At 44.4% G+C, this 24899-nt stretch overlaps 1 protein-coding gene and 1 long non-coding RNA gene across 3 annotated transcripts; both read left to right on the plus strand.

Moving 5' to 3' along the window:
• The first annotated feature begins 7 nt into the window (after positions 1-7).
• On the plus strand, positions 8-12881 carry CGRRF1 (cell growth regulator with ring finger domain 1). Of its 2 annotated transcripts, none has more exons than XM_005243003.4 (6): positions 8-222; positions 4963-5102; positions 6310-6487; positions 6681-6828; positions 10049-10156; positions 11513-12881. In XM_005243003.4, exons 1-6 carry the CDS (start codon positions 119-121, stop codon positions 11861-11863), a joined length of 1029 nt encoding a protein of 342 aa, XP_005243060.1. In that variant the 5' UTR covers positions 8-118; the 3' UTR covers positions 11864-12881. The 2 variants fall into 2 exon arrangements, with proteins under 2 accessions (XP_005243060.1, XP_055670222.1); XM_055814247.1 differs by having other exon boundaries at positions 11516-12881.
• Positions 12882-19139: 6258 nt separating this feature from the next.
• On the plus strand, positions 19140-24226 carry LOC114013737 (uncharacterized). The gene is made up of 2 exons (XR_003556900.2): positions 19140-21983; positions 22114-24226. It is a non-coding gene; the product is annotated as an uncharacterized LOC114013737 (long non-coding RNA).
• Positions 24227-24899: the final 673 nt, after the last annotated feature.

A 24899-nucleotide genomic window follows, 5' to 3' on the forward strand; every position in this document is an offset into this window, starting at 1 on the left:
CCGGGCAAGCTGAGGGCAGTGGCTTCACTCAGCCGCCGCGCATGTGCCTGGTGAAGCGGCTGTCGCGGCCTGGTGCTCTCCCGCTGTAGGGCAGGGCGGCTCGGCCGGGCCCGGCCCCATGGCCGCCGTGTTTCTCGTCACGCTTTATGAGTACTCGCCGCTCTTCTACATCACCGTGGTGTTCGTCTGCTTCCTCGTCACCAGCGGCCTGGTGCTGGGCTGGTGAGTGCGGCGGGGCGGCGGCAGTGAGGGCAGCGTGTGGGGCCGACGCCGTCCCTGAGGGGCTGGCCCTGCCCGTGGAGGCCGGTCTGGGGCGATGGACCTTGGCCGCGGAGGTCTGGCGGTGTAATGAGGTGGACCGGCGTAGGAGGGGGGTGATGGGAGTTGGCACCCCTTGGGGAATGAGCTCCGGGAGTGTGGGGTGGCCCTGGGGTGGCAGCGGTGGGGGCAGTGGGGCTGTGTTGAAGAAAGGAGGGTGAGGAGGGCTAGCGTTGACTGAAGGGGAAGAGCTGCTGTTCCAGCAGGAGGAGGATGAAAGCTGTGGAGAAAACAAAGTGGGCAGGAGAGGACCTGACCCTGAGTGAGAGAATGGGGGTCAGGTAGGGCTGCTTCAAGGGAGGAGTTTGACACTGTTGGAGATGAACATCTCAGATCTTCGTGGCAGATAAAATGAGCAGATACTGAGTGAGGTGACTGGCGCTAGGCTGAGTAGCAGCTGAATCTTGTAGCCAGTCTGTAAGGCAGGGTTGTTACTGAGGTGCCAGAGTACCCAGGCTTGCTGATGTGATACCAGTCTATTCCACTGATGAAGCTCAGAGAAGAGGGTGTTTCAAGTGAGCTGAACAGGGACTGGGATGGGGAGGAACCTTAAACAACTGATCTGCTAAAGTGTCTAGAGGTGTTATGAGTAGAAGACTCCCCTTCTTGTGTTTGAGAGGATTCAGCAAAGATGTCACTGTTGCCTCTTTCAGAAACAGGATCCTGAATGTCGTTGGTTCAGAGCACTGTCAACTCAGGAGTGTCTGTAAATGTAAATACTGATACTTGCCAAGTGGATACCATTGATTAGCAATCAAAATATTTTATGTAGGAATTGGGAATTGTGTGGCTTCTGGAGAGAATAAGTTGAGTTATTGCATTTCCTTCCATTGGATTAACATTAATATCATAGTGTACTTCAGTGTTTTCCATCCTTTGTCTCTCTTTGAATTACAGATGTCTTAGCTGCAGCTGTTCTCTTGGCAGCTTATAAATACTCTGCTTGACTTTTCTTTAAAAGTCTTCCCCTTGTTTACATCAGTTTGTTAGCTGCCACTGCTCAAACATATGCCATCTATTGCTTTCAGCGTGAATGAAGCAGATCTTTGATCTTTCAGATACACTTTTTGGAAAATTTTTGTTCTTGTTTTGCATTGCCTCCCCTAGTGCTGGGTACGTGGTAGTGAAGGCAACTGGTCTTTTTTCACCTTTTTGCTGGATAAAGCTCCACCTCATTATTTACTTGGAGAGAGAGGTAGTAGAAATCCTTTTCATAATTCTCTCTGTCCCACTGCACGCTGACGGTATTATATTGCCAACTGCTCTTCCTTTTCCACTTCATCAGTTCTTTAAAAATATTGTCTTTACAAAAAAAAGATACTGAATCATGATTCAAATAAACCTCTGCATGTATATCCTAAACCAGTGATCCTTTTATCAATTTAATCATTATTTATCTGCCTATAATAAATGCTTTGCAATCCCCTGTTGTAAAATGTCTGAAATAGTTGTGCCAGAAGATCCTTACATCTGCACACGTGTCCGTTGATGCTTTTTGGACTACAAGGTGTTCAGAGGACTGTCCAGATGCATTTTTGTTTCAGGATCAGATTCTAGGTGCATCTACACTAGATGCTCTTGCAGTTTATATAAATATATACAAACTATCTTCAAATTAGCTTTTTAAGGAACTGTTAGTCAAGTAGAAGCAGTGGCGGGGAGCTCAGCCCATACGAGTATGTATGTATGTGGCCAGCTGCTCAGAGGTGTTTGCTGCTACCTTTGAACTCTGCTGTACCACGGCTGTATGACAAAGAGCCTCCAAGCAACTTCAGTGTGTCTGCAGCCACAGTTACAGTTTAAGTGCTCTTGAACTTACTCATGAAAACAACTTGATCCTTTATTTGCTAGACAGAGTACTAGAAAAGCATATGGTGTCATATAATACATGATATATTGCTGTAATGACATTTTATTTTCCCCGTCATTTTCAGCATCAATTGTCAGCTTGTTTTATGGATGTGTTTGTGATGGTGTCAGGCAGCCTAAAAAACACCAACTGCTTAGGAGTGTTAATGTTTTCATTTGCAAAATTATGCAGTGATTTGATGAGTGTCTGTTTTTATGGCCAGCCCTGGATACCTGTGGGTCTGCTGAGAGAGTCTTAAGTAGGTTACTGCATAGGTAGCTTTCTAGAGCCAGCTCAATAGATGCTCTGGTCATAGGAATGAAGTAGAATTTAGATTAGCTGAATACAGTCCTGTGCATCGCCTTTTTAGCTGGAGATTAATGCTCACGTTAGACTCGGCACCTGTTTGAAGTCTGGACTGCTCTTTGAGAAATTAACTCAGGAGTAAAACCGTTGGAAACTCCTGCCTTTTCTAAACTGGCACTGTTCTGAAGAAATTAATTTTCCCCTATACTAGCTAATGATCTGGGCTGATAGACTGTTAGATCATAAAATAAAAACTACTTTTATTTATCCTTCATACACTGAATACTACCTTAAAATTTACAGAAACACTGTACTTTATTGTTGAACAGAAAGGCCCTTCTGCCTTCAGCTGCTGGGAAAACTGTACTAGAGGCTTTTTTCTATGCCTGCTTTTCATGGTGATTATCCTGTTGCTTTCGACCAGCAAATAAAGTTTCCAAAGAACAGGGGTTTTACTTCAGAATCAGCCAGATGGTATAAAACAGGAGGCATCTTTATGTGCGGCTGGAAAGATTAGCTCCATTGAGTTTTGGATACTGAGTAAGTGAAACAGCTGCTGCACCTGGTTCCTTTGTGAGTAAGATGTTTAACTTGTGTACTTCGTTACAGCCGTGGCTGCTTTTGCTTGCATCGGACAGATTTGACCTTCTGTGCATGCAAACGAAGTATGGCTGAGCACCCTATAGTATATTATTGAAGAAATGCAAATGTTTTCATCAAGGTCTAGCAAGCCAAAGGACTTTATCAAAGATGGAGTAATGAGTATACAGTATTTTCTGCCAGCTCAGTCTCTTTCCCTTTTGGTGTATCGCTGACACTCGGGCACACAAGATGTTAAATGGCAAAGGCGAGTATTTGTTAGACTGCCAGGAACAGGTTGTTGCTATTGGGAATGGCTTCGAGAATTTTTTTTCCGTCAACTTGAAAATCACTTTGCTGTTTTTGCCTGGTAGTTTTACAAAGGGCACCCCTCCAACATGAATCAATAGAAAGGAGCCCAATGTTAGTAAAAGCTCTACTTTTCTTTGTTTGACACACAGGAGTTGGAAAAGATTTTTAAAACCAGGAAAAAGTAGCAGTTAAGCCACAAAATTGTCTGCTTGGCTCAGAGCTGTATTGTACATGAAATCACCAATTATCAAACTGATTACATTGAAGCTCTGGTAGTGCTCTTTTCAGCTTGAGTTATTGATGTGAGACCTATCTTACTGTAACAGCTGCTATTTCAGTATACTAAATGGAAACAATTGATGCAGGGAAGAGCCAATGGTTCGTGCCATTTGGAGTTTTCCAGTGCCCAATATTCTAATGACTGCATAAACCAAAATTCAAAGCCATTAAACAGGCCTTCACATCAACAGTACAGGTGGCAGCAGTAAAAGCACAAGTTCAGGGAAGTACAGCCTGAGCTAATTAGTAACTGTTTTCTAAAATACATTAACAAAAGACTCCCACAGCCTCTCCCTGTTGCCTTACTAATGAGACAGGACTGAATTAATGCAGTTAAGGAAATCTCTTCAGTCTCCAAAGTAGTCTTCTGATTGCAAATCTGGGACAGTTTCTCTAATCAGCTTTTGGTTATGGAAAGCTATTGCTATCACCTTAAAAGTGAATTATTTTTAGCTAAGTGTAAAAGGAAGTCTGTTGTGGAGCTTGTTCTTCTGTAACTGTTCTTTTAAAAGCCCCAGGTAATATGAAAATCTTGGGGTTTTAATTGATGTTGGAAATCATCCCAAAATATCCTTCCTCACTTTCTTTGATTTTTATTTTGATTCATAGGGTGTTTAAACCTTTAAACCTTTGCTTTGTTACCCTTTTAGAGTCAGAACATCACTTGGGCTAGCAAGCTGGTTTCAGCTTTGAAGAGGTCTTACAGTCTCAGCTTTGATTTGGACTCTTGACTATTTTGCACTTGGTTTCTGGCTCAGGATTTATTATTAGCATATTACTGTAATTGAGGTTTATATGGGAAATCGAGATCTTAGTCTCCCATAAAGACATCTTGCTGGCTGTAGTTACAGCTAGAAATATCTTAGGGCTGAATGATTTACTCTTAAGGTCTTCCTTTTGAACACACTGTCCATTAAGGCTGTTCCATCTTTGCAAGTAGTGATTTTTTTAGAATTTTTTTTGGGGGGGCGGGGGGTGTCCTGTGACAGGTTGTGCAGCAATGTCAATTAGGGGAAGGCTTTGGCTAACCGTTTACCACTAGAGGGCATTGACCGTTCTCATTAATTTTACGCTCTGGAAACACAGGAGTAAAGTGTTCCCCCTCTTAAAATTTTCTGTATCACTGTGAAGACTCCTACCTTCTGCCATGAAAAGTTGAAGTCAGACTGGCAGGCTGTATTATGCATGTATCCTAGCAGATACTCTGCAAAGCCAAGCTAGCTCTATTTGTTGTGCTGCTTGCTATTTAGAGCTGAAGAAAAACTCAAATGTGTCGCCATCAACACTTAACCCACTTGTTCTTGTTTCATGTCTCATAGGTTTGGTTTGGGTGTTCCTGTTATTCTGAGAAACTCAGAAGAAACAGAATCCAGCACAAGAGTATTGAAAAAGCGGATGAGACAAGTGAAGAATCCTTTTGGGTTAGAAATCCCTCATCCTGCTACAGCTTCAGTAACAAGTCAGTATATTTCTGATGTGCTTGATTTTCGTCGGTTTAGGTTCCTGAGCTTTCTCTTTTCTTGCTCTTGCCCTTTTCTGTTATAAAATTCCTCAGAAACATGCTTCCATCATTGCAATACAAATAATTAAATGTGTTTTTAAAAGTGAAATGTTTGGATATTTAAGTACAGTTTAATTTTTATTAATTAAACACTTCCTGCTATAACACATTTTTAAGTAACAAAAACATTTGCAGATTACCAGCTACCACTGATATTTTTGTAAACTGCACAGAATTGTAGAATTCTGTAGAATTCATGAAAGAATATATGCCACCCACTTAAACCTAAGTCCAGATCTCCAGAGGTGTTTGGAAGCACACTACTGTTAATAAACAAATAATCTTCCTGTCTTTCTATCTGTGCTTCAGTGGAAACCGGATTTAAATATCTATTTGGATCAGAGTTCAAGTGGTTCCTAGCATCCTTGAAATTGCCCACATGAGAAGTGAAATTCATGCCTTTCTCCATCATTAGGGAGTAGTAAGCAAGATCTTCCACCAACACAGATGTGGAGCTTTCCTATGAATGAGAAAAGGGCTGCAGCAGTTTTACCGCTCCTTCAACATAAAAACCCAACAAACCTAACAACTTAGTATTCAGGTAACTTGGATTTTTCAGGAGGTTTGAGCACTTGAATTCTTGAAGGAGTTCTGCTCCTGTTTGTGCTGTAAGTGTTTAGAAGTTAATGGTTTGGGTACTTGATTTTTAGGAAAGAAGTGGAGCACAGAGGTCCTTTTATTATCCTCCCTATGCATGATGATCAAGAAGGCCTTATTCTTTGAGACCACAGAGAGCGTTGTAGGCCAGTGATCCAATTAATACCATTATCTAAGAAGGGAATGGACTTTGGGCTAGGGGTTGTGCTCTTGGATCTCGTAGTGAGTGTGTAAAATGTTACCAGAAGTTAAAATTTACCCTTCATAAAATCACGTGCTCTTTTTTTAGCTTGATCAGCCATTTTATCCCCCCACACCCACTTCCTCATCTCCATTGACTTTCAGAAGCACTAAACCTAGGCTAAATTCTTAGATTAGATTACAAGGATAAAAATCTGGCACACTGAAGTTGTTTTCTGCTTGTTGCCCTTTTAAGAACGTACACTTAGCAATTCCAGAATTCCTACATGTGGGTGAGTAAATGAAATCCTTATCTTCTTTCTACAAGAGGGTATAACCCTGACACCTGATTGTCTGGAAGACTGTATTCTTACGTGTTACTGGGGCTGCAGTGTTCAAAAACTCCACGAAGCATTGCAAAAACACGTCTACTGCTTCAGAATAAAGACTCCTCAGGCATTAGAGGATGCTCTGTACAGCGAATACCTCTATCGACAGCAGTACTTGTATCCTTTTTTTAAGTTGTTTTGACAAAATATGCTAATTTATTGGCACAGGCAGCGTAGAGACTTGTGAACATTCAGCAGTTCTTGACACAATATATTTATGAACAAAAATGATGACAAATATTCTTTATGCAAAAGTCACATTTGTCTACAATTGCAGCTATGCTAATTGTTTTCCTTGACACATACAAAGCATTAAAAAAAATGACAAGGAAGAAAAATATTGTCAGTTACCAGAAGATGCTCAAATTGTCGATTTTGGCCCGGTGCCTAGATCTCGCTATCCGTTGATAGCATTGTTGACGTTAGCTGATGAAGAAGACAGAGAAATATATGATATTGTAAGTAATACAAGAATTTATTTTAGGGTCACTGTATTTAAGGCCTGAATGTTTCAGGAGACAGGCTTGAATAAAACAGCCTCATTTCCTTGTGCCCTGGAATTTGGTCCCTAACTTTGTCACTGATGACTCCGGAGGAGCATGGCAGAAGAGCAAGGATAGTTATATAAAAATTATGTATGTCATTCAAAAGATGCTTATGATTTTCACAAAGCTCATATCTGCAAAGGTCTCTGTGGTAAGCCCTGTGGTCAGATGAGCTAGCCTTGTGGTAGGTTAGTAAGCTATTACTCTGAATTTTCTGATCACATAAACCTGTGGTGGAGCTCTTGGGCTGATACGGTCTTTTGGATTGCTGTTGGCAAGGTAGGAGGATTTATTTTTCTAGTGTCTGGCACAGATATTTGAGCTGATTGCTGACTTGACTGTTTAGGAACATAGAAATTACCTTTCTGCAACAGGCCCGAGTATATGTAATGCAGTATGTTATGCCTCACAGTAGCCAGCTCCAGGTCATTTACAGGAAGATGTGAAGGTCTTGCAGGAGACTGAGATGAGATACTTGGTTTCCCAAAAGGCTCTCTTTTAAAGCAGCTTCAGCCTTGTCACATGCAGTGCAATATCCCTTCTAAACTCTAAATCGACTGATTCTTTTGGACATGCTTTTATCTCCCATCTTTTCATTTGGTTGATGACCTGATAGTGCTAACTGCTTGAACAATAATGGATTTCTATTTGAACTCAGAAGCAAATTGCCTAAACCCACTGAATGCTTTTCCATACGTACATTGGGAAATTGTGATTACACCTGTGCCTAAGTAGTCCGTTCCCTTTCCAAGTGATGCCTGTCATTGGCTTCATTTCACTTGACCTTAGGACTGCCTTTCTCCCTCCTGTCCCCACATGGGATTGTTTCCCCCTCACCCCAGCTGTTTCCCAGATAAGTATGTCTATTTATAGTTAGAGCTCAGATTAATTTAATATAAAGAGACTGCAAATTTCATATTTGAATGTGTTTGACATTAGTATGGATGTGAATTTGTAACACCTCTCTCTTGTTCCTTAACATGGAAGTAAGGGGTGGAAGGAGAAGTGGTGGAGGTGTTTTTCCTCTGGTTTGGGAGAAAAGGAACACAACTGGAATCTATTAGTATGGTCAAAGGAATAACTCCACCTGAACTCCTTGCCAATCAAATGTCAGAATTGCATCTGTTGTTGTTGAGACGAACTTCTAAGATATAAATATAGTGTGGGAAGGGATCTTTGCCTCTGTGGCCAATATGGTATTACCACATTGTTCTTGCATCAGTACATCAAGTTCCATCTAGAATTATTTTTGTGTGTATGTGTACATCCACCACTACAGATGGTGTTCCAGTATCTCTTTCCTGGGGGGGGTGGTCTCACTTTCATCCTAACTGTATTTTTGGCCACATCATACCTATTTGGTTCTGTGCTGTGATTTTCCTTTAGCTCCAGAAAATTAGCATGACCATATATAAGAGTTACAGAAACTGAGGACTGGCAGGGCTAAAGTGGAAGAAGGCTTAGCTATCAGGCCTGTGTGCAAAAGAGAAGACTGAGAAGTAACTTGATTATGGTGTACAAGTATTTACAAAGAGAAAATACCTAGTGCTTAAGGGGAAGGGGTCCTATAATCAAACAGCATAGCATTTCTACTAGATATAGTATCACTGTGTATGTTTCTATACTATAGGACAGCACAACAGAGAAGGCAGTACCTTGACGATCAAGATGCTTGTGTTAGGAACTGGTCCCATTCACAGTTTAGAAGTTTGCCTAGGTGTCTGAACAAACAATGAACTGGGACATGCGTCATCATTGAGAAAGCACTTATGTTGTGGTGGGATGACATAATAGAAATCCACTGAGAACCGTTAACTTTTAAACTCTTATTCTCAAAATACAAAATTTGTCATTTTATTGGCGATTTAATGGCTTTCAGGTTCTGAAATGAAGTTAATAGTGGTGTGGGGTGGTTTTGTTTTTTGGTGATTTGGGAGGGGTTTTGTGCACAATTTGGGCATTGTAATTTAGAAAAAAAAAAACTTTGTTGCCAAAACGTAGTAAACGTAGTTAGTATAAATACATTATGTATAAGTACATATATATTTAAACTCTGCATATAATTAGCCATGTGTGGATTTTGAAGTGCAAGTCAGATTTGCCTTTAAATTACTTTTTTTTTTTTAAACAGAACAGCTTTCTTCTATATTTCATTTCTCTTTTGACAGCTTCTGGGAACTACAATAACATTGAATTTCACTTTCTTTTTTTCCTGCTTTTTAGAGGCTATTACATAATTTGGGCAGGGTGAGGGTTTTTAGGCACAGCATGCAAGCTTATTCAGAAAAATGCCTCTAAAGTCAGCCCATGGGGTCCTTTCATAATCCTTTCCAGTGAAATTTGTCTTTTGCCTACTCTGTTTACAAGCCAATCAGTGACACCTCTCAATGCTTTCCAGAGTCTAAAAACTGTGGTCCTTGTGTTTGTGAGGAAGGTGGGAGAAAGTAGAAAAGACTTTGCCTTTTGCGTGTTCCCCTGTAATTCTGCACTCAGACTTGAGCTGACAGGGCCATTCCTTGTGTTGAAGACAGTCCGGGATGTGGCTGCAGAAGTTGTATGGGACTTAAGTGCATGTGCTTGCTTGGGGCTCAGTTGCTGTAGGAAAGTCCTCACAGTTTGTCAAAGTCTCTCCCATCTAGGAGAAGCTCATCAGGAGTTAGGGGGGTGAAGAGAGGAGAGTGGGAGCTGCTACTTCTGGTTGAAATCATTACTCAGGTAGCCTCTCCGAGGCATATCCGTGACTCTACAAGCAAGCCTTACTTCAGCTGCATAAGCACTTACCTTTGGGAGGACTGCATCTGCTTAGGTGCCTTGTTGGTTTGGGGCCTAATTCCACTAGGTGAGAGTGGTTAGAGCAGGCCTCTGCTGTAAACGGGCCATAGAAGGGCTCTGTGGAAAACTGGGGCAGAAAACTGAAGCACCACAAAGTGCTCTCTTGTGCCACGTTCTGTTTTCACCTTACCCAGTATATTTTTTTGATCTGTGCTTGAAGTCAACGTTGGTCAAATCCTGACTGTTTTAAGGAAATAAGCAGGTCAGAGGTTGTAAGAAAGTATGCAGTCTTTCAAGCAAACTGTTCTATATGATTCATATAATGAAAAGGAAGTTACTAAACATAGCTTTTTCTTGGTAGATTTCAATGGTGGCTGTAATTCACATTCCTGATGAGAGCTACAGACTTTCCTGCAGGATATTATATCAGTATCTACTTCTAGCTCAAGGTCAATACCATGATCTGAAGGTAAGCCATGTACTGAGTCTTGTTTCGTTTGGGCGACACTGTTAAGTTTAGTTTGTGTAGGATTTCAGAGCCTAAATTAGTACAAGACATTTATTGTCATGCAAAGAATGGATAATAGTTAAAATTATTTTATCAGTCAAGTAGTTCCAGCCAAAGTTACTGTACAGAAATATTTTATATGAAAATACTCAAGATTTCCTGGAGAAATTGCTTGATTTGGTCTATGAGGCCTAGGTCATCTTCACTTACTAAAGCAGTAGCAAGAAATTAGCTGTCCAATGCTTCCTCTCTACAGAACATTTGTTACCTCCTTGCTAGTCTCTCACGTTCTCCTATACTGTCCTGCAATTGGGACAGCCTCAGAAGAAACTTTTTTACTTTCTTTTTACTGCAATACATGCACAAAGGTTAGGAATCTGTCTAGCACATACCATCGTAAGTTAAACCAATGCTCTCATTATTCTGTTCCAGTTCCCCTTATCTACACATGTTGCGGGGCCATCTTTGTCCTGTGTCTGTCAGGCAGTTGATGATGTGATTCTGTGTGATTCACTGTTACATTACTGTGATGATAAAAATAATGTATGGTATTGGTAAGCTAGAAATTGGGCCAAATCAATTCAATTGAGTCGATTAACATTTATTCAGAAATAGATTTTTCCAAAGAGATGTTTGTCCTGGCCATTTTTTGCTGATGTAGTTGATCCAGGTAAACTTCCCTGCTGATCCCCTTAAGCTTTCTTTTCATGTATGGTTGCCATTGTAAAAACAATGCATAAACTGAACAGAAATAACTGCGCAGCTGCATTCTGTGTAGTTGCATAGTATGCTCTCTATGGGTGTCTTGGGCTGCATGGTAGTTTACTGGCTCTGTTGAGTGATCACACCCAGAAGAATTTGCACTTCACATAAGATGTGGGGGGTTGTAACATGAGCAAGAGTGGAATGGGTTGAGTGAAGTAGACTTGACAACTGGGTGGATGTATTTTTTGGTAGGAATGGATAGAAACATCCCTCTAAGCATAGAGAATGGTATACCAGAAACAGAAACTGGAGCTGCTCAAAACCTGGGCAGTTGCATTAAAGTTCATGCACGTACATTGATTTGACTCGGCTAAGATTTGATGACTTATCCTTAATATTATTCCAGTGGTTTATGTAATTTTACACTTCTGAAATACCTTTAACTGAAGGCCAGGCAACTGTCAGGACTCAAGCAAAGAGTGAGTCTGGCACTGTTTGACCCAGTGGAAACCAGTGAAGCTGACCCAGAGGCACTTACATTGCATGGGTGTGTTCAGGTATCGGGGGACAGTTTGTTTACTTCTAAATGTTTGTGTATTATGTGTATTTTAGCAGCTCTTCATGTCTGCAAATAGCACTGCACCAGCTTCAAGCAATACATCCCCTGGTGAGAGAGGCACTGACAGAAGCTTGCTAGAAAAGGCTGGACTGGCTGAAGATGAACCAGAATTGCCTGAAGAAAACAGTAAAGACTGTGTTGTTTGCCAAAATGGCACAGTGAACTGGGTACTCCTGCCCTGCAGGCACGCGTGCTTATGTGATGGCTGCATTAAGTATTTTCAACAGTGTCCAATGTGTAGGCAGTTTGTACAAGAATCTTTTCCTCTTTGCAGTAAAAAGGAGCAAGATGAAGATGAATCAACCCATCTCTTGCAAGATGTTCTTCCTGGAAGAGTTTTTTAATGGGGAAAACATAGAAGAACTGGGTTGTATGCACCAAGATTAAATGTAGAAAACAGACTGTTTATGGGAGGATATGTAGCGTTCACTTGTATGGTTTTGCTTTTTATTGTTAGGTAATTCTCAGCTTCCTCATTTTTCTTCGCTCCATATGCTCACAGGAACACTAGGCTTCTCCATGCAACGTGGACAGAAGTGGTGCGTAGGATTTCTTTGAAGGATGTGATTTTATTTATAACTTCTTACTAGTTTTTCATGGAGTACTATTGGAGGCTATTTTGATGACTAAATTTAGTATATCTACTAAAAAAAGAATAAAACTTGCAAGTGAAGTTGCACACAGCTCATTCTATATTTATCGTATTTAAAATACTAGAGCAATATTATCATTTTAACTCGGTATAATTTAGAAACGTAGCACTTTACAGAACATCAGATGAAGGAAAGTAAATATTCTTCATTGTTAAATTGTATTTATTTTGTAGATGAAGGCTGGACTATGGCAGGAGCTCGGAGTTTAAGACCTGATTCAGGACATTGTTTCTGGCTGTTTTGAAAGATTTGTGTGCATGTGTGTGTGTGAGGGACCTTAGCCAAAGCCCACTGGAATGAGTGGAAAGACTTTTGTGTTGATTATTGTTGGCTTGAACTAAATGTCGCTGACACTTTCAAGCCTGAGCCTCTGCTATGTCATCTTGAGGCACAGACTTTCATTCTTGTTAGCAATGGCTGTAAGAGCTTGTTTTCCATGTAAATACTAGTTAATTACTCCATAGAGTGGTTACTTGGGCAGTTTTGTGATGCTATTCTTAATATAAGTAGCCTGCTTTGGGGAATTTCCAATTCTTTTTACTTGCATTGTCAGGCTAGATGCAAAGTTAACTATTTACCTTTTATCAACAGTCCCAGGGAATTTACTTATTCTAATAAAGAAAGAAGCTGAAGAATAGCAGAAAATCACTTATTTTTCCCTCCAGTGGTGTATTATTAAAAGCAATAAAAATGGCTGTTGAGAAGAGAAGGTGTTGTTTTGCTTCTTGAGAGAGCTGAATTGTCCTAAAGACAGATGGGCTGGGTTTCACACTTGTTCATATAAGGCAAAAAATACAAATGCTTGTTAGAACCTGTAAAAAAAATGGGGAATAGCTGCTTTCTGTTGTCCCTCTTGTTCCCTTGCAGCTTTTCCCCACATCCATTTCCAGGACAGCTGCTCAGTCTGAGAGAGAGAAAGCCGTGCTCCAAGCTATTCAGCTGCACTCTCCTGCAGCTCCTTTAACAGTGCTCCCGGTACAGGGTATGCACAAGGTGCTGCACACCTCCACACCAGGGAAGGAAGCTTCCCCTCCTCAAAGGTATTCCATCGTTCCATCGTTCGTGTTGGTTTTTTTCTTGTTTTGCCATGACCCTGCTTCCAAACTCCTGGCAGTTGCCTCTGAGAAAAAGATTTAGGTGGTGGTGGTAGAAAGACTAATGCTTAGTTGTAAAGGCAGATGGAGGTTGGGAATTGATGTATGTAGCCACAGATTTCCAGCCAGTGATCAGTAGGCTGTTAGTAAGACAATTTATCTGGTCTACATAAAGTGACCTTCCTTGCCAGGGACAACTTGGGAATAAACTGCTGGCCAAATCAGCCTTCTGTTTGTGCTGTATATCAAACAGCAATTAAATACCTTGGTGTCTGTCGGGACTGAGCAGGACTTGCAGAGAACTTTAGAAGACAGATGGTTCCGTGTGGAAATCATCATGGCAAAGGATGGTGTATATGCTACAATTCAGGAGGTTGAGAACAGCAAGAGGAGAGCTGAGGGCAAGGTAACAGCAGAAGGAATGAACACTGGTGGCAGCAAGGCCGTGTCTCAGATAAGAACACAGTGCGGATGTGGAGCGACTACAGTGTGATGCATCTCAAGTAGACCCAGAGCTGCCTGTATTAAGAGAGTGTAAAGACTAAATATCATACGTGTCTTCACCACTCAGGGTGGATCACTGAGATGCAATGAGGACTTGGCCTCTCTGTCACTATAGGCAATCCTCACCAGGTCACTTGGATGCATGTCTCTTGGTGCTAGTGAGAATATGAATGTGCAAGAATGAGTGGGTGAAATCAGTCTTAAAAATAAAAATCACCTTCCCTTTCTATGTGGGCTTGCATTGGGTTTTGCTAGCTTGATTGTGGCATGCCTGCTGGAGGCAGTTGCTGAGTTTAGCCTCTCTATCTGTGTTATTAGCCTTGTCGTGCTGTTAAAGGGGAGCAGCTAACGTGATGATGGTGGCGATAATTACTCTTCAGGCTTTCCTTCATATCCATGTGTCACTGTTGTGAAATGGAGAGCTGGTGTAAATAGTTCTAAGCCTCTGTGGGCTCTCAGAAAAATTAATATAAAGACCAAAGAGCCTGAGCCGTGACACTAGCTATCCCCATACACACAGCTGATGCTACCAGCATGTGGGATAGTGGCTGTACAGCTCATTATTCCAGAGGAGCAGGTTAGTACTGTGCTGGTTTTAACCTGGAGTTGGGCACTGTCTGGTAGTTAGCAGGGACTTGGTTTGTCCACGTAGGTGATCAAAGAGGTGTTTACTGCTTGACCACACTCATCCCTGATATTAAATCAATTAATTAAAAATTTCCCAACAAGACAGTGCGATCCGAATTTGTGGGCTTGTTTTATCTCAGAGTGAAATGGTATTCAAGTAAACCCTGCTGAGAATTGCCTGGTCTGTCTCATCCTTCAACCAATCGATGCCAGTATTAAATAATAATTGCAAACAGGATGTGGCTGTGCTGAACTGCCAGGCCATGTATTTACCATTGAGTTTGTCCCAGCTTTTCATTTGTTTCATGTTCTTGTAATAGCATTTTCCAGAGATGCTTAGTTGCTTTATCAGATCTAACAAGCTTCCTTGCTGGCCCAAATCAAAGACCTGGCGGAGAGTTATAAAAAGTACAGTAGCTGGCTTATTATGTTTGCCCTTCTTCCAAGAACCCATCTGAAAATATAGATTAGGTGAGAAGTAAAAGGAGCAGCTCGAAAGCTGCCTTGTGTGTCCCTTGGTTGTCTTAAAACAGGAATTCAAGGCTCTAAGAGAGAAATAAAACCTTCCAGTGACCCACAAAAACACAGTATATTGGCAGAGGCTGTTCTGCTCGGTCACCCTGTTGTAGTAGAGGTAATATAACATTTCTCTTCCACTCATTATAGATGATGTTTATGGATTTGGTGACGTCAAGGAACATATGCAGACATATGTTCCTTGATGCAGGTAACGAGACACTTCAGCAGCGTTGGTGTATTACAAAGTTGGAATGATTTTTGCTGCAGGAGAGAGGTGGGAGGTACCTCACCGCTTAGTTTGGTTCATCAACTGTAATCAGAGCTGAGGCTCTGAAATTAGTTATCACACTAAGTCCCAAGGTGCCTTTCCAAATGCCAATGGACTATGACGTGGACATCTTCCTTCTGTATAGAAAGCTGTTCTGTTAGGGTCTTCTCTCCTTCCTACCTGCCCCCTCCAAGTAGAGGGCAAATGGTAGGAGGGAGACAATTCCAGTCAATTAATCTTAAAATGGTCTTCCCATTCCCATGAAGAATTCAAAATTGCCATAAGGCAATTTGAAAACTGGCTAATGCCCTGACCCCTACTTCTTGTGGGCTAAAGTGGTGTGGACGTTCCGCTACAGACCTTGTAAAGTCTCACCACCACCACTGAGGATGATCGTTGACCATCAGAGTGCTGAGGCTGTCTGCTGAGCTACCAGCAGCCAACACTACCAGCCTGGCACAATGCTGTTCTCCATCAGGGAATAAGGGAATGGCGAGTTCAGTATCTCATATTTTGGTGGGTCTGAGCAGATGAGAACTCATGTACGTGTTTTGTTCAGCTTCAAGGCAAATTCTGTGTGAATCTGATTAAAATGATTAATTTACTTGCCAACATCAAGCTTTAAACCTGAAGTATGGTAAAAGGAGCCAGGAATCAGGGTCTGAGTTTCTCCTGCTAGTTTGTGCGTTGTTGAGTCTCTCCTTGCCCTGACGAAGCTCTGCGAGGTCTGCCAGGTGAAGGAGGTCTCTGCAGTAACTGGTCACCAGTCACCATTTGCTCAATTGTCCTGATACCCAGAATAAACAAGGACTCGCCTCTGTTACTGCAGTGGATGTGCAGCCCCTGCAAAGGCTGTCCCTGGTGTCCTGCATGTTTATAGCTGATATAATTAATGCCAGGAATAGCTGAATTTTATCTGATACAGCGAAAGTCCTCCTCCGAACTAAGCCATTAGAAAAGCTTGGTATAGTCTTGTGGGAGTATGCTGGGCAGGAAGGGCAAAGAGAAAACCAGAATAAGGGTTATGTTTCTGGCTAACTTGGGTATTGCTACCGTTTTAATGTTGCTTTGACAGCATGCAGTAGCCTCATAATGGAAATGCTTACCTGAGTGCAGCTATCAGACCATGACCAAGCGTCCTGGAGTCCCATGATTTATAGGGTCCTCCAAAACCAGCCAGACCCCACGCCCTGCCTCGCCACTGCTCTCTCAAGCAGTGCTAGCCACAATCCCCTGGGATGTTTGCCCCAGCTAGTGGCCACAGAGGGGCTCAGAAAGTCTCTGCTGAACAGCGTGGAGTTGCTCAGGCGGCTTTACCCGTTGTTTCTCTATTGCTTTTACTCGTGTCAGTGGGCAATGTGGGTAGAGAGATACGGGCTTGTAGCACAGTGATGGTTATACTTGTAAAAAGGGACTTCTGATGGTTTGGTTACATAAATCTGTAGGAATGTGCAACACCTACATAAAGGCACCTTTGTCTGGATGCTGCTGCATCTGGGCTAGGAGAGTTCCTGCCTAAATTATGCCATCTCACAATGGGAATGATTTTAAACAGTAAAAATACTGTATGTAAACATAGTCCTAAGACTAGATGAAGTCTTCAGTGGAGTCTGATGTCCAGAGTGAGAAGTCTCTCAATTTTTCCCGACAGTATTTTGAAAAATAACGACATTCTAAATTCCTGCTGAGGTTACTGATCCTCCATCATGGTTCAGAGAAACCCAAAACCCTCCTTTTCCTCCTCCTCCCTACACATGTACTCCTCAGCCATAGAAAGGGCAATACTGTGATGTTTGCCGTAGTTGTGACACGAGGCGTCACTGCATTTCTATTCTTGAGGGACCACCTGTCCTACCTATGCAGTGTCTGGGTGCTCCTGAGCATCGGGTGAATCCCAGAACTGCTTCTGCAAGACCAGCAATAAATGATATGGAAAGTTAGTTTCTACCTCTGTTTATATCCTCAGTCTGCGGCGGCATCCTTGTATCAGCAGCAGATTTGTACCTAGAAAGCTTGTCGAGGTTTTAGATGCCTCCTCCAACTTTTTGTCTTCATCAGATGAGGGGTTTTGGCAGTTGCTAATATTTTTTACTCTCCCATTGCATAGCCACTTCACATCTAATATTTCTTGACAGATTTTTCAATAGTAGCTATAGTCAGGGGACTGGTGAGAAGTGTAATGCATCACTTATCTCTCTCATAGTGCTATTTACTTCAGTGTCTATCAGCTCCTTCTGAACAGTATTTTAACAAATAGGCTAGAGGGAGGATTGCTAGCTTGTGAATTATTTTGATAGTTGTTCCTCTTGATTTTTTTTCTTTTAAATCTGCCGATGCTATTGAGTTTGGAGGCAGTGAGACTCCAGAGATCTACCAGGGATCATCATGCATCAATCTCCAGCCACCAGAATTTACTGTGAGATACAGATGTTCTGTTGCATCTTAGCTGGTCAAATGCAACACAAATGCCATGCTTGAAGTTATTTGATTTTGGTGTCTAGTTCCTGAGGGTCCTCGATTTCAGGGATTTCCCTTGTAGGGGAAGGGCCTAGACCGCAAGTTCAAAATGCACCAGCTTGCAGGAAGACTGAGGGTGGATATTGCTGGCAACGAGGCTGAGGATAATTGTGGCAAGCATGGAGCCCCAAGAGAGTCAGGCACTGCATTTTCTTACATGGCTGCTCTGCTTGCCAAGGTTAGCAGACCCCTTTCCATGGCGGCACGTTTCATTGATCAGAGTAAGACAGGGCAGCGATTTATGGCATATAACAGCTCGAAAAGCAGTGCTCTTCACCAGATGCTGCCATACATGGAGACAAGATTGACAACCCAGCTGCTGCCTTTCTTCTTAAGGCTGGCTTCTTCCTAGGTGGTCAGTACCAAACCCTGGCTGGAACAGCTGCAGCATCATCCAAACCCTCCTCCACTGGGACAGCTTGAATGACGCAAAAAGTTACCTTTACATTTTGCTATAGGACCAAAAGAAAGATGTTTGCCAAGTGCTGATGGATTCACATTTGAGGAATGGCTATAGCTTTTCCAGTCTTTCAATCTTTAAGTATCTTCCCAGAGACATGAAAATGTGTAAGTAAGTCTGCCAGCTCGTTTTCCCTTTCAGCGCCAACTTCTTAACGAAAAAGTCTCCATCAAGTCCAACAGCATTTAGTGCTCTGTCATTAACAAACCATTTGCTTTTCTCCTGTCCTGAAAAAGATATTTGATAATATAAAGGACTCTTGACCCTATGACAGATTCTGATGGGGTCTTTTATATCCTTCATTTCAGCAACCTCTGTCTTGGCATTCCCACGGTCTCACTGCTGGATCTACTTGCAGCAACCCATTAGGTGCTTATTTCACAGCACCTCATGGACTCAGAAGCTTCCAGGCTTTGCAGAGTTGTACCCTCAGCAGTACTTTGCTGGGCTTTATTTTGCTGGGTTTGACAGGCACGTTGGCAACGTGAAGGTTTCTCTGCAATTCATCCCACTTCTGCTTCTGATGACTGCAGCCAGGTAAGACCTCCACAATGTGGGACTCCACTGTCCCCCTCTTGGTACATCTGCTGCAGCGAACTGGAGCAGGGGGACCTGTGTTAGGCCACATTTTCAATAGTGTCCTTGAGTGTTCCTGGTGACTGCACATTAAGTGTTCGTTCTCCACAGATTTCCATAAAAAACATGTCCTCCAGCACAGCCAATATTTCCTTTGTCCCACATAGTTGGAAAGCTACTGAAAGAGGTGGTGGGAGCAGAGAGGTGGCTGGATGCTGGTGAAGTTGGGTTCAATCACAGAAAACGTGGTAGCTTGTAAAGCTTTGCCCTGGAGCGAGCAACCGACTTTAACCACAGCCATCTGCACTGGGACGTGACACATGATCTCGTATTTTAACTATGTGGTAGTCTCTGCTTTAGGGAGCAGGACCAATCCATACAAGGGCAAGGCAAACCCAAAGACTTGTCCAGTGACTTTTGATCAAGAGCCTTGTTTCTCCAAACAAGCTCCTTAAAGCAGCTCCTTAAAAAAAGTAGGAATTAATTTCAGACTTTTGTATATCTCTTATTTGGAGCAATGTAATCCTTTGTAGCAGGATCTGGAGATGGACCTTGGTCCAGCTGAGTGACCCTACCTGCACAAATCTAATCTAGTAAGGTGGGTTTATCCCCTTTTTGCGTCTCCTCATTTCCATGAGAATCTTTTCTTCTCCCACCTCTTGCAGAGGAACTTTTTGATACCCATGAAGACAGGAGGGGTGGTTTCGGGGCATTTTAGCAGAGCCACCAGGCTTCCCTGCTCTCCGTGCCAGGCTCTCTGGGGAAATGGTGACCTCTGCTGTGCTCTGCTGGGTGGTGGCTGCAGAGAGCTGGGTTAGCTGAGTTTGGTGTATACGGAGCAACATTTACAATTTTACATATTTATTTATTTCCTGTTTTTAAGGAAACACGTAAAAACAGCTGAGCAGCATTTTAAGCATCTGGCAGAACATTGTACAACTGGTCTGGTTCATCAGGGAGTTGGGGCTGGTATAATCCAGGTTGCTGTTAGCCCTTCATAGACATGCCAGCCTTCATTTATGGGGCTCTCCTGAGGACTCCTGAAAAGCCACCTCCGTACCAGGATGAGCAGGCAGAGTCCAGGGCAAGCGAGTGGCCTGAGGTGCAGTGGGATGGAGAGAGAAACGAGGATGGTGTGCAGGGCACAGCTGAGACTGTAGCCCCTCTGCCGAACCCATCCTGCTTCCTTGAGCACATGGTGCCTCTCTCCCCAGCTCGCTCAGTGTCCGTGTCTTGTCCCCTTCTTGTCACTTCTTGCAATGTCTTCAGAGGACTTGGGCAAAATGCGAAAGGCCCTTGGGGGTCTCAGCGGATCATCTCTATTCTCATCGATTCTAGCCACATGCACACGTGCTTGTTAGGTCTGTGTAGCCCTAGGTGTCGCTTCTGGAGGTGTTGCTGAAAGCTGCGTGTTTGGAGCCAGGAGTATCAACGAGAGCTGTTTCCGCTTGTGTTTGCCTTTCATGCTTGGATCCCCTGCCATTTCATCAGGTTGAAGGTGTGAAGGCTTTCATCCGCCCTGGCATCCTGGTTATGTCTAAACCCTCACCCAGCCTGGCAACTCTTCCACTCTCCTTTAGGGAAATTATCTTTAAATTATCATCATTTTGTCAGCACCAGGTATGCTTCATTATTGATAATTAAGTAAGAAAACTGCCTTAGTATCAGTGCTGCTGACACAGTCTTGAGTTGGAACCAGGCTTCAAAAGAGAATTGCTTGAAAGGGGTATTTAGGGAAGCAATTTCCTCGACGGTGCATGCTAATGCACATCTCCAAGTCTGTCTTGGAGCTGCTGGAGCCGGGGAGTCGAGCAGCTCTGTTGAATGGTGCCTCCTTGGGGATCAGTGTCTTGTTTCATCAGGGCCATCTGCTTGCAACACAGCCTCAGTCAGCTCCAAGTCCTACAACAAGCTGCTTTCATTGCTGGCTGGAAATGGTTTGAAAAATCTGAGTGTTGTAGGTAAACATGACGTGAGGCTATGGGATATAGCCATCCAGGGAGTTATCTCACCGGCAGGCATTTACGGGGTGTTAGTGTGCATGAAGAGGGGCACAGAGCCACTCAGGCATCTTGCTGCAGACCCATCCGAGGTGTGAGCTGGAGTTTTGCTCTGTGTGCCGGCAGCCGGTGGGAAGGGGTGGGATGGGACATCCCCTGTGTGCCGCACACACCAGCACGCCTAATAACCAGGCTGCCCCGAAGGCCCAGCGGGGCTCCAGTCAGGCTTTGCCCTCCACGCACACAGAGGTCTCAGTTTTGCAAAGACAAATTCTGTGAATATTCACTTGCTGTGGATGGGATGATATGGTTTTGCAGTGCAAAAGCCTGCATTTATATTCAAGGGGCTCTTTGAAACTGGACCCCAATGAAACTTACTGCCTGCCGGGTTAAATAAATCCTTTGCGTCTCCTTCTTCCTCAGCTCTTCTTCATCACTGATTCTGTGTGCGTCACCGGGTGTGAGAGCAGCCTGTGATACATTTGCCAGGGGCGATTTTTTGAGAACCGTTAGTTAAGCTGATTTATTTTGTTGCCTCTGTGTCCCTGGGGTCCCTGTGAGCCAAGTGCACAGGGCAGAGCTGACGTTGCTGGAGAGGCAGATGCCAGCGCGCTCACAGCACAACACGATGGTGTTTTCAGAGATGAAACAGGGTCTTCTTGAAGCAACCCCTTGACAACGGCTAAACAATTAAAACGTGAGCAGCACTTCCCATGCTAACCAGTATTTCCCAGTGCTTTCATTTGCACCCAGATGCTGCCACTTTTCTTTCCACTTCAGATGTGCACCGATCCCCTGTTGCAGCACAATCCAGAGGGTTAAATGTGCTCTTCCTCCCAGCCCTCATCCCTCATTATCCAGCAGTCACTGCCTCCTGCATCAGGTGAGTTGGTGCATGCTGCTTTCACCAGGATTTAGGCTGCAACACCGAATTTACTGCTAATGGGGCTTAAGAACGAGTGGTTGCACACCCGGACTGCAAGCTGATGCACGTGGCAGAGTCATGCGTTAAGGCTGGAAGATGAGCATTTCACACCCTGCCCCAAAACAACACCGGCAAAATATACTGTATATAGAGTTAGATTTGGTATTCCAGGCCTGGCCTTGTCTTTTCTTGCATTTTCTTCAGCGCAGAAGAGATCTGTGTTCTCCTCCCCCAGCCTCAAGTGGACCTTGAAGATTGCTGCTCCTCTTGTGGTGAATTCAGGCCCAGGGTCATCTCTGAGCCCCAGATGGGCATAAGAGTGTGAGTATCAGTACAAGTTTTTAATGGCCGCGCTGTCCCATTTGGAAATACAGACCTATGTAGGTTTTCTTGTTTACTTTTTATTTTTACTTCTCTTACATTTCTTTTTGTGTGTGTTTCTTTTTGGCAGGGCTTATTTGTATGAATTGTACCCTCTACCACCCAAGGTAAGGAAAACACTAACATCCCAGTGGCCAATTCCCACACTTTGTTTAGGAACAAATGGAAGAGATGTTGTGTTTAATTATCTCAGCCTGCCTACCACGATATTTGCACTAATACTTGGGTTTAATGAGCTGGAAAATCTGGGCCATTGTGTGCTGGTGGATATACCCATCCTTTCCTCAGCTAAATATGTTATCAGATAGCTTCCACGGAGATGAGCAACCGCTTCCTTTGAACTCGTGAACCGTTAAGATTCACTAATTTGCTTAGACCACCTGCTTGGCTAATACTACCACAGGCCTCTTGTTTTCTCTCTGAAGTGGTAAACAGAAACGTAGACACTGCCTAGATGTTGCTGTACCGAGCCACTCTGGCATGCCGGCCCCAGAGGTTGGCCACAACACATCGTCGGCTCTGCCCCGGCCAAATAATGACAGCACGGGCAATGCAGAGCCCTGCTAACAGCCTCCGCTTACTGCCCGGGGACTTGCAGCCCTGCGGAAATGCTCTGGCTGGATCTGCAAAGATCCCAAGGTTCCCCAGGAATTGTGGTATAAAATAGAATTATCCTGCTTCTCCCCTCACTCTGTCTTGTGTTTGTGCAGAGCTGCTCCCAGGACAGGCTCTGCACACTGGATGCTCCCCGAGTGCTGGGAGGAGTTGACCATGGAGGTGTGATGCGTCCCCCCCCAAGCCGATTTGCCCCAGGAAAGGGGATATGCTTCCAGCCAGCTTGGGGACCCTTCTGTAACCCTGATCTGCATGGGCACCTGCCCCGCAATGCATTTACTGATGCAGCAGGGTATTTCTTCCACGGGTCGCAGATACCTTTGTTAATTACCATAGAAACCTCCAAACATCGCAGCATATGCTCTTGCGTCAGGATCTCACTCCTCTGCATCTCCTTCCTGGGCACACTATGGGGAGTAGGCACTCTGCTGTCCCAAGTGGCAGGGGATTATTTTTGGTTTTATTATTAGGCATGCTCTTGATGGCTCCTGGAGCATGGGACAGACTCTGTGGCCGTGGTCCTTCTACTCTCGCTCCTTTGCAACTTGCTGCATGGGGGGACACCATCTCTCGCCGCTCTGCCTGGCCTTGCAGAGGGACGCATTTGATGTTCCAGCCCTAAATATTCTTGTGCTCGCTGCTATTACCACTTCAGATGTGCAAATTGCAAAACCTGAGAGGCGTTATCGGCAAAGCAAGCTTGGCAACCCTTAAATTAGCAACATGCAAGCGCGTGGCGTTCTGCCCAGAGCTCCTCGTGCTGTTAACACCGATAGTTTAACGAGCCTCACTCCGTGTTCCCGTGCAAGACGGGCACACCGGCGTGGCAGATGGTGTATCCTCACAGCTCCGTGGGCCATCCCTCAGCATGCCTGGCCAGCGGGAGGACTGTCAGCACCGAGGGGAGGGGAAAGGGGCTCTCTGATTGACCGTTTATTAGGACGGAGCTGGAGGATGAGACAGATGGCTGGGGTTTGTTGGCAGGGAACTCCGCTCCTGTTTGTTTAATTAGTCACCAGACATCCTGAAAGCTAAAGCGTGTTGGAGGCAAACTCGTAAGCAGGGGGAGATGGACCATTTGCGCTTGACGTATAGGAGCAGCTGGGAGCAACTTGGTGATCCTCATCTCATGGTCCTGCTGCGGGATCGATGCTCCTGCACGTGGGACTGGGCCTTCCCAGTGGCTTCGGTCCCCGGAAGGGACAGATGCAGCCATGTGCCTTGCTTTTCCAGCCAAAGGGGGCACCATCCTGGAGTTTTCCTTTCTCTGGCACCCAGCAGAGCACGGAGCTGCTTTTGGGGAATGGATTCACCAGGGTGAGGGTTCAGCCCCCTGCTTTGCCACCACATCTCTCTCCCTCACCATCTCCTGACACCGGAGCACGTCTCTTCCTCAGCCCTGAGCTTCACAAAGCATCGGGGACAAGGAAATGTCACGAAGGGACGGGTGTCACTCATTCCCTGAAGCACAAGCTGTGCGTGCATCGGGCATTTGACATCCCTTCACAGTACCCATGAAGAAACACACATTACACCTTTATTTATGCTTTATAAAGTGTTAGATTCTACTCTGTGTTGGGTGTCTCCTTGCAAATGCTTGTGCTTGGCAGGATTTTCCCCATTTCCCTTCTCGTATATACCTGTATGGCTCTTCCCAGGAGTAGCCGGGAAAGAAAATCTTTAGGGGAAATCGATATCCCGAAACACAAATCCTGCCCTTCCCTGCACCCAGGGTTAAATCCAGCCCTCCCCACCGACCGCTCGCTAACCACTGAGCGTGCCAGAGCCCCCCACCCCCCCAAAAAAAAAAAATTAAAATAATTTTTAAAATACCCTTTCTTGCCGATGCGACACTTAGGGGAGCCGAAAGTAGCATTATCCCCTCGCTAGATAATTAGATAACCCTTGCCATTACCCTGCAGTCCGCTAGATGGTGGTTTCCTCCAGCGGGAAATCCGCAGCTGGAGGGGGGGGGGGATGGGGGGGGGGCCCGGGGCAGTGACTTTGGGGTTCGGGAGCTTCTCCAGCCCCCCACCCCTGCACTGGGGGGGGGCACCTCGAAATCCCCCGGGGCGGGGAGGGTATCGCACGGGAGCTGCAGGGGTTTGCAAAGCGCTTGCAGCCGGGCAAGCGGCGGGGAAAGGTTGGGGGGCGGGGGGTGGGGGGGAGAGAGCGCGACGCGCGCGCCCCGCCCCGCCCCTTATGACGTCACCGCTATGCAAATGAGCGGCATGTGGGGAG

This window comes from Falco peregrinus, chromosome 1 (genome assembly GCF_023634155.1).
Source record: "Falco peregrinus isolate bFalPer1 chromosome 1, bFalPer1.pri, whole genome shotgun sequence".
Taxonomy (NCBI): domain Eukaryota; kingdom Metazoa; phylum Chordata; class Aves; order Falconiformes; family Falconidae; genus Falco; species Falco peregrinus.

Coding starts and splice junctions, on each gene's coding strand:
- CGRRF1 (XM_005243003.4), top strand. CDS start 119: ATGGCCGCCGTGTTTCTCGTCACGCTTTATGAGTACTCGCCGCTCTTC. Junction 5,103..6,309: donor TGCTACAGCTTCAGTAACAA/GTCAGTATATTT, acceptor TCTTTCTACAAG/AGGGTATAACCCTGACACCT. Junction 6,488..6,680: donor CTCTATCGACAGCAGTACTT/GTATCCTTTTTT, acceptor ACACATACAAAG/CATTAAAAAAAATGACAAGG.